We start from the raw sequence: 10,077 nt of genomic DNA, 5'->3' as shown, positions 1-10,077 counted from the left end.
ATCAAATATATTTAAAGGAATACAAAACAAAAAAAAAAGACTGACTTGTTTGACTGTTGCAGAGAATATACAGAAAAAAATGTATAAGTAAAGATGGAAGGGGGGACGGTAAGGGGATGTCAGTGCATGCAGTGTATGTGTGAGAGTGTGACTGCGTATGTGTGAGAGGCCTTCGATACAACTGTCAGTGCTTTCAGTGTTTATTGTTTTATTATGCTATCATGAATAAATCATTCCATCTGAGTAGATTTGGGCTATGCGACGTTATCATTCAAAGTATCTTATTTTCACAACTATAAGGCGCACATAAAAGTCTGAAATTTTCTCCTAAATAGACAGGGCGCCTAATAATCCAGTGCGCTTTATATATTGACCAATACTAGAATTGTTATCACGATAATATAAAATAAATCAGTCGATAGGATACACCATCCTTTACAGTTCTCACAACTACGGCAAGCAGCCCCCCGAGTACTATTTTCTCGTAGAAAAAGTACTGCGTAGTGACTGCTGGGATATATAGTTATTTTTTTGTCAATACACCCAATGGATTATGGCCTGAACATTAACATCAACACAGCTTTACGAAGCGTGGAAGGCAGCCTTGGAATAGTTACGCTAGCTACTAGCTAGCTACTATCTGCGAATGTATAGTGGCCGCCTGGACGAACGTATAAAAGTCAACGTTTTCAAATAGTCATTTTGACATTTGTTCATTTTGGACACTGAAAATGAGGACGTTGATGGATTTGTAGGTGATGATGACGCGAGTACTTTGTAAAATGGCTAAATAAAGTACAACAAACTCAGTTTTGCATCTGTTGCCTTTTTTAAAAAGTGTTTTAGCGTGTATTTGGTGCATGTAGTATCAAATTAGTGTGTTCGCCGTCATACTGGGTGTATTGACAAATGGACTATATATCCCAGCAGTCACAGGGGCTGCTTCTGTAGCCAGCACTAATGCAATTCATATATATATAATATATATATACCATACCTGGCTGTGTCTAAAAGAATGGTGCATCCTTTGTGTGTGTAAAATACATAAATAGCACTCGTTATTGACACTGCGGCTAAAAATACAATGCGCCGAATAGTCCTGAAATACGGTAAAACTATTTATACCCCAAAAATCCCACATTTTGGTGCATTTAAGCCGTTTTTTTTAATTCTACGAATACCTTTTCGATGCATGACTGCACCCCGTGAGCGTCTGACCTCATGTATGATTCCCATGAGTCTTTGCGACAGCGACGCGATTACATAATGTCGCCAGCACCCCCCAGCCACGACTGTCCTGGCCCATCATGTGACGCCGTTGATTCGGGCAAGACCGCCCGCATCCGGCTACACGTGACCTCCCTACTCGCTAGCGTTGAAGGTGCCCTGACCCTGCCTGACGGAAAAAAATACCCACAATGCTTTTCACACATACACCGGACCTGATAACCACACACACATTTACATATTAATCCATATTTTTGCAGTTTTATCAACACACCACCAAAAAACGGGTTTAATTTTTAGCCTGATTAACCCTAAGTATGTATTTGGCTAATTATGATCTCCCGTCACTCTTGAACGCCGTTCATCCGATCACATTTGACAATTTAAAGGCGTTAAATCAAGTAATCCTGATGAGCAGTTGTGCTAATCAGCTTTGAATAAGAACATACACCTGAGTTACAACCGAATAAATACGACTAGAACAACCATTTATTTTTCATAAATGCCACCTGGCACGATCGGACTTGGACCCGACTCGGGTTTTACGGCGCCGTGACAGAATGAGGGTGACGGCCGAAAGCCCGGACGCCAACGTTGCTAGTCACATGACTTTTGAAGCCCGTGAGGCCCAGATCGCTTTGCATTAATTGCTTTTCTATTTTTTTGGGGATCCGGGATTTGCGAAAACGCGGGTTGACTTCCTCCCACTTTGGAGGATTTTGGTGAGGAGCTTGAAGGGAGCCGCGGGATATGAATTTTGATTGAGAGGAGCAAGTTCAAGCAGACGGAAATAATGCTTAGAACCTTGGAAAAGTTCTGTTTTGACTTCCCGCTGGCTTCACGTAACGATGTGCGAGGGAAACCAGACGAGTGTTTACAACTTTGAGATGGGATGTCGTGTTTGAAGCACCAAAAAAAAAAATGGCAGACTTTTGAGTACCGCGCAAAAAAGGGTGCCGGGTTTTGAACTATTTCAGAATGTCTATAAAAGGTATGCGGGCGGTTAAATAGGGCGGCGAACTGAAAACAGTTGAATTATTTAATACAAAAAAATATATTTAATTCATTTAATGTTAACAAATCCAATGACAAAAGTAAAGTTTTAAAGTATATAAACCCCTCTACCGAAAACACATGCTATTGAAAATACTAAATATTAGCATGTATCGAAAATACGAATGTTTTGCTAAAAGTTTTCAAATATATCAATTTTTATGCGCATATAAGCCGTACCCTCGATTCAGTCATCATTTTTTGTCCAAAAATGTCTCTTATATGCGAGTAAATATGATAATAGGTAGCAACTATAATGTTTGCCCCTGACCAGATGTTTGGTCGCCGGTCTTTTGGTCGCCGGTCAAATGGTGACAGAGAGTTTACTGTTTCTCTCAAAATTAAATTTATGAGAGAGAGTTTAATATCTAAGTACTGTTTAATATCTAAGTACTGTTTAACACTACTGTTGACACCAGCACTCAAAATTATATTCATGAGAGAGTTTAATATCTAAGAAAGAGAGTTTAATACCTAAGTACTGTTTAATATCCAAGTACTGTTTCATACTACTGTTGAAACCAGCTCTCAAAATTATATTCATGAGAGTTTAATATCTAAATATCTACTGTTTTCAACAGTACTTGTATATTAAACAGTACTTAGATATTAAACTATGTCTCATGAATATAATTTTGAGAGCTGGTTTCAACAGTAAACTCTGTCACCAAAAGACCGGCGACCAAACATACTAGCACCAATGTTTGCCTGGTCACACAATGCAATAAAATAAAATGTAAACACTAACATTGTGACCGTTGCTATGTGTTAAGATACCGTATTTTCACGACTATAAGGCGCACCCTCAATGAATGACATTTTTTCCATATATAAGGCGCACTGTATTATAACACGGTCTATTTTGGAGAAAATGTAAGACTTAAGTGCGCCTTATAGTCGTGAAAATACGGTCATTGCTATTGACTTCCAGGTATGAAGCACTCACTACATAGTCACATCTAGAGCCAGCCATTGTTGAGGTTTTGGATTTTTTTTGTATAAAATCTTGCAGTGGGGAGGAGCTATATGATGGAAGATTTTGTAAATTAAGATGACATCTGCATATTTAACAGTATTGTTTCAGTTCAGGCGTTTGTGTTTTTTTTAATATCTGACAGTGGTGGTTTTTGGTTTTTGCTTTTGTTTTTTCCATACATAAGGCGCACTGGATTATAAGGCGCACTGTCTATTTTGGAGAAAATTTAAGACTTTTAAGTGCGCCTTATATTCGTGAAAATACGGTAATAACTTTTGAACAGTTATCCTTTTGTGGCCCATTGTGGAAATATGAACATAAATCTTGCTTTGACCATATATGGTCTAAAGATAGCCGTCTATAAATGACAAGTGTGTTCCTCTCTGACTCTTGACTATGACGTCAAGTGTTGTGCACGTAGTCCGTGCCACGATGCGACTTCGCGTCCCGCCGGCGGCAAACGGCGGGGCCTTGTTGGCCGCCTTTTGACTTTGGGAAATATCAAGGTCCACCCCCGAGTGGCGCCGCGACATGTTTTTTTCTGCGCGGCTTGTCAGCATGAATTTGCATGGCGCTGGCCACATTTCACCTCCCCTTTCCACCCTCCAGCGTACTGCTTGTTGGCCATGCATGAAGGAAGGCAAAGGCCGCCGCCATGGTGTAGCGGCCTGGCTCAGATTATTTCTGGATGTTTTGGCCGGTTCTCCCTGGAAAAATAGCAATCTGGTTCTATTTTGGGATAAAATTGGAAGGTCGCACGGAGAGCCAATCGGCAAAGGGCCCTGAATAATTCGGTCTGTGGACAATCTAGTCCAGATATGGGAGTATAAACCCAAAAAAAGGGTCATATGTACAGTTTTTTTAGGACGTATTTTACATTTTGTGCTATTTTGAAACGCAATTATGTAAGAAAAGTTGTTTTTATTTCATGATGTATTTTATTCAATGTGTATTTAATACTTTTGACAACTGAATTGAGTATCTATTGTTAAGATTATAAAAGTATGGGCAAACTACGGCCCGCGGGCCATATGTGGCCCGTTAGGTTTTTTAATCCGGCCCGCCAACGTTGTCCAATTTTTTTTTCTTTTTTTTCCCCAAGATGGCGCCATCACACGGAAGCCAGTGGCTTTGTACTTTGTACTTGGTACTTGGTACTTGGTACTTGGTACTTGGTACTTGGTACTTGGTACTTGGTACTTGGTACTTTTTACTTTGTACTTTTTACTTTTTACTTTTTACTTTAATGATGAGTGATGAGTATGTTAATACTTGAGTCCTTTTTTTCTGTTTCATATGTACTATTAACGGATGCACTTTTTTATATGTTTTCGTATCTTGTGCTGACCATGCCCATCTAAATGACATTTTGATATTTTTAATACATTCCTTTACTTACTTGACTTTGTACTTTTTACTTTAATGGTGAGTGATAAGTATATTAATACTTTAGTCCTTTTTCCCTGTTTATCTTTCATATGTACTGTTAACGGATGCACTTTTTTATATGTATCGTATCATGTGCTGACCCATCTGTCAAAATTTTTAAAGTCAATATGGCCCCCAGGCCCAAAAGTTTGCCCAACCCTGATCTAGTCTGTATTTTCTGTAGAAATATTCACATGTGAGGCAGTCTGTGCGATCTGTACACCAACTGGCAGCAAACGTCACCGTGCCAACATTTGTTATTTTGTTCACTGAAGTCGGCGAAGAAGCCTGGCCGCCATTTGGCGACGCCACGGCGCAAAGTTTGTTGGCGAGGGCCTGAAAGATGACGAATCGCTTCGACGTGACGGCGAGGCTCGCCCGGTCGCCTCGTGTCTTATCGTGGCGGTAACGGTTTGTGGCAGGCTGGCTGAACAGATGATGCCTTCGTGAACATTCAAAGGGAGGGACAGCCCTTCTTAACAAGCTTAAAATTCCAACGCCGATTGGCTTCAACAATTGATTTTTCGGTTGTTGTCAGAAGGTGCAGATGGTGTGTTACCGATGCTACCATTGTAAGAATTTCTAACGTTTTTACTCGCATATAAGCCGCATTTGTTGGACAAAAAAAATGACTGAATCGAGGGTATGACTTAAATGTGCATAAAAAAACAACTTTCACTAAACACCATAGCACCATAATGCCATCATTTTTTTTATTACTCTTCTGCGTGTATGATATCCCTGATATTGATTAATTAGCTACAGTATAACAATGTTGTCAAAAGAATTCCGATTTGTTGTACTTTAAAAGTGGGGAAATCACAAAAAAACACATTTCATGTACCGTATTTTCACGACTATAAGGCGCACTTAAAAGTCTTAAATTTTATCCAAAATAGACAGTGCGCCTTATAATACAGTGCGCCTTATATATGGAAAAAACTGAAAACCAAAAACCACCACAGTCGGATATTAAAAAAAAACACAAACGCCTGAAGTGAAACAATACTGTTAAATATGCAGATGCCATATTAATTTACAAAATCTTCCATCATATAGCTCCTCCCCGACTGCAAAATTTTATCCAAAACATCAACAATGGCTGGGTCTAGAGGTGACTGTAAAGTAGTGAGTGTTTCATACCTGGAAGTCAATAGCAATTACCATATTTTCACGACTATAAGGCGCACTTAAGAGTCTTAAATTTACTCCAAAATAGACAGTGCGCCTTATAATACAGTGCACCTTATAATACAGTGCGCCTTATATATGGAAAAAATCTCATTCATTGTGGGTGCGCCTTATAATGCGGTGCGCCTTATAGTCATGAAAATACGGTATTTTTACCATTCAAATGTGAGAATGGCTCTCAAGAAATAACATTAGAAAATATTAATTGTTTATGGCTCCATCTGTCAAAAAGGTACCCGACCCCCGCTTTAGACACTAAAGTAATTCATTATTAATTTTCCATTTTTGTACACATTCAGGAAAAAAATTCAATTCTAGCTCTTATTTGGAAATTAATCAACATTGTCTTTTCATTCATTGTCTTGTTTAAATAAAAAAACTGCTTTGCTAAGGACTAAATTGTTGTCAATATTTTGCAGAGCACACTCAATTGTTATTATTTTTTAATAAAAAGGCAAACATGCTGTGTTGTTTTTGTCAGTGACAATGAAATGATTTTTTTCTTTGTTTCCTTAAAAGCAAAATGAAAGAATACAAAAAGACAAGGGGCATGTGTGCTTTTGATTGTACGTCGTCTGTTCCAGTGTGCGGGCGGCTCAGTTGTTTGTTCTAAAATTCATGCCGCGTCAAGTGTGAAGAGAATTTACCCAGAGGGCTTTGCAGAGTTTACCACCCAAAAAAAGAAATCCCATTGCACGAAATGAGAGTCCAGTCTTAGATGCATTAAATTCCTCGAGTGGAGGTTCACCCAGACCCCGAGTCAAGTAGGCCGCTGGTTCAAAAGTGCATACAACAAAGACCGGCGGCATGCCACCGGGGGGGCATTGAGAGACCCAGATGACCACTCGGTGGGCTTATTGATAGAAACAAAAATAAAAAATGACAGGCAGACAGAAAAGTCTGAGGGTGGAAATTCCATTTCTAGTTTTTCTTACAAAGATATATTATACCTCTACTTACGAATTGTGACCGGTCGTTTGGTCGCCGGTCTTTTGGTCACTGGTCAAATGTACCTAGATATTAAACAGTACTTAGATATTAAACTCTCTCTCTTAGATATTAAACTCTCTCTCTTAGATATTAAACTCTTTATCATTAACAGGATTAAGTCCGGAGACCAAACGTCCGTTGACCAAAACGTACGGCGACCGAACGTCCGGCGACCGAACGTCCGGCGACCAAACGTCCGGCGACCGAACGTCCGGCGACCAAACGTCCGGCGACCAAACGTCCGGCGACCAAACGTCCGGCGACCAAACGTCCGGCGACCAAACGTCCGGCGACCAAACGTCCGGCGACCAAACGTCCGGCGACCAAACGTCCGGCGACCAAACGTCCGGCGACCAAACGTCCGGCGACCAAACGTCCGGCGACCAAACGTCCGGCGACCAAACGTCCGGCGACCAAACGTCCGGCGACCAAACGTCCGGCGACCAAACGTCCGGCGACCAAACGTCCGGCGACCAAACGTCCGGCGACCAAACGTCCGGCGACCGAACGTCCGAGCACCCTTACAAATGCCTCTAGGTACAAAATATTCAAGTTACAAATATTTCTATATGCAAATGAGTGACTCAAGATACAAAAAAGATCCAAGTTACAAAATACCCCAAAAAGTAAATGCATTTCCATGTACGTGGTTTTATTTTGAAAATATTATTGCGGCCTCACGGTGGAGTTCCTGGGTTCAAATCCAGGTCGGTCCACCTGTGTGGAATTTGCATGTTCTCGCCGGGCCTGTGTAGGTTTTCTCCGGGTACTCCGGTTTGCTCCCACATTCCAAATACATGCATGGTAGACTGATTGGACACTCTAAATTGCCCCTATCTATGAGTGTTTGTGATTGGCTGGCCACAAAATCAAGGTTTCCCCTTCCTCTAGGATGGGCTCCAGCACCCTCGCGATCCTAATGAAGATAAAGCTGTTCAGAAAATGAAATGAAGGAAAAAATAATGTATTCCTTCTGGCTTTTGGTTAAACGCATGTTTATAATGTCTTCATTAAGTCAATTCATCATGTTAGCATGTTAGCCGTTAGCAAACATCCCAGCCAGAGGTCGAAAATGCTGCCCGGCACTATTTTTTTTGTTTTGTTTTGTTTTATTTCCGCTTTAATGGCCGACTGCTTTAATGGCCGGGGCACTTTTGCTCGCATTTACCCCGTTTGGGATGTTTATCTCCGGATTTTGACGCTTGAATAGCAAAAGCTGCTCTTAGCATTGTGTTGCTGGGCCTGGTTGCGTAATGGTCTGATTAATTTGGGGAAAACGCTCATCTTCATTAATTAGGAGGTTAAAATGCTCAAAATAAGGGAGGGATGCTCAAATCATTTGACATTAAACAAATTAACTTTTGCCTAACTGCACTCTGCGCCAAACTGGGTGTAGCAACGTTGCTAAATTATTCCCTGGAAAATAAGCAATGCTTCAGTGACGATTTGGTGTTCTTTAAATGAATAATTGTCATTGTAGCTAATTTTTTGGTGGGGATGCATACCATAGATTTATCATAGGAACCACTCATTTTCCATTTTTATAAAGAGGAAATGTCTTTTGGACACTCATTGACACTATCACTCACAATAGAAATCATTAATTAGTCATTTTGCATATGTATTTATAGTATTGCTAGATTTTTTTAAAAATAAATCTGGAATGACTACTTTCTCATTGGAAATTGAATATTTTATTTATTTCTTTATACTTTATTTCTGTGGGATACGAGCATTTAATACAATGACGTGTTTGCGACCACGGTCCAGTTTAATTGCTTTAAATGAGTAAAATATTGTTTTTCTTTTCATTTCCAAGCACACCCGATGAGATTTTTTTCCCATCATGGCACCTGCGCAACATTGATGACGTCATTTTCCCCAAAATGGCGCCCTACGAGCGGCAGTAGCTCTAATCTAATCTAATGCAATTCAATGTGAATCACGAGAATACTTCTTTAAAAACCATGTTGACGTTTGGGATTTGTGGGAAAATCAAACTGTGGTCATGATATTTAGTGATCATTAATTTCACTTAAAATATTTACATATATTTGGGGATACAGACAACTTACCTGAAACATTAGAAATGCCATTATCAATTCTGCCATCACCAGGTTTATTTTACTACCATAGATGATCTAGCTATAACATGTAATTAGCAATATCAATATAAAAAAAGATCTTAATAAATGTCTTACCTTAGTTTTCATGTCTGTTTTGGAGTTAGTCTACTTTACCTTTGCTGCATGTTTTGGAGAACAGACGTTTCTCACACAAAAAACAAAAGATCTTCCCCCGTTTCAACGCGGGTTCTTCTATTTACATATTCCGACAGCCATTACAACTTAAAAGATGAACATTTTGCACTATTTAACGCTAGTTTGGAAGGATCGACGTAACACATTAGCTGAGTTAGCGTTAGCCTCATGTGTGAGGACGGTCAATGCTGTGATTGGCTGCGCAGCGTGATTGCATCGCATCCACTGATTGGCTGGAAACCTCCCACTCAACGAATTTCACAGTAAAATGATACCGTTTGTGAGATGTTCTTTGTAAATGAATAAATCGTTTTTATTCCATTGTTTTTTATGTGTTAACGACAGTTTGTCTTATTTTACAATCTCATAGGTGCAATGTGTAATTATTAATCGTTTAGTTTTGGATCTGTTCAAAATTATGTGTACATTATCACAACGGCACTACCTATATCACGTGTCAAAGTGACGGCCCGGGGGCCAAATCTGGCCCGCTGCATCATTTTGTGTGGACCGCAAATGTAAAGGATGATTGCCGACTTTCTGTTTTAGGATCAAATTAAAATGAAGAGTATAGATGTATATTCAATTTCCTGCTTTTCCCCTTTTAAATCAATAATTGTAAATTCTTAATCATTTTTCTGTGTTTTTAGTTCAAAAATAATTTTGTAAAATCTAAAAAATATATTTAAAAAAAGATAAAATAAACATTGTTTTAGATCTATAAAAAACTGAATATTCAGGGCTTTTAATCCAGTTCTTTTAATCCATTTATTAAAAAAATAATCTAAATATTATATCTAAAATGGTCCGGCCCTTCTGAAATCAAGTTGACATGTTTTTTTTTTTTTTTTTTTGCAGAATACTTTCTAATGCCAAAAATTACAATTTTCTCAGCAGTACTTTAAGATGTTATGGCGGCCATATTGCTTCTAATGACAAAATATATGTTTA

General features: G+C 39.2%; 1 protein-coding gene across 1 annotated transcript in view; it reads right to left on the bottom strand.

The window, feature by feature from the left end:
- LOC144194321 (uncharacterized) overlaps positions 1–9,346 on the bottom strand; it is a 107,206-nt gene extending 97,860 nt beyond the window's left edge. The window contains exon 1 of the mRNA XM_077713298.1: positions 9,067–9,346. Coding sequence (XP_077569424.1) covers positions 9,067–9,078 — 12 coding nt within the window. The 5' untranslated portion in view covers positions 9,079–9,346. The remainder of the gene's footprint in view (positions 1–9,066) is intronic.
- Between the last annotated feature and the right edge of the window lie 731 nt (positions 9,347–10,077).

The sequence above is a fragment of the Stigmatopora nigra genome, chromosome 3 (assembly GCF_051989575.1).
Source record: "Stigmatopora nigra isolate UIUO_SnigA chromosome 3, RoL_Snig_1.1, whole genome shotgun sequence".
Taxonomy (NCBI): Eukaryota; Metazoa; Chordata; class Actinopteri; order Syngnathiformes; family Syngnathidae; genus Stigmatopora; species Stigmatopora nigra.
The sequence above is the reverse complement of the archived record's forward strand: the minus strand, read 5'-3'. Positions and strand labels throughout refer to the sequence as shown.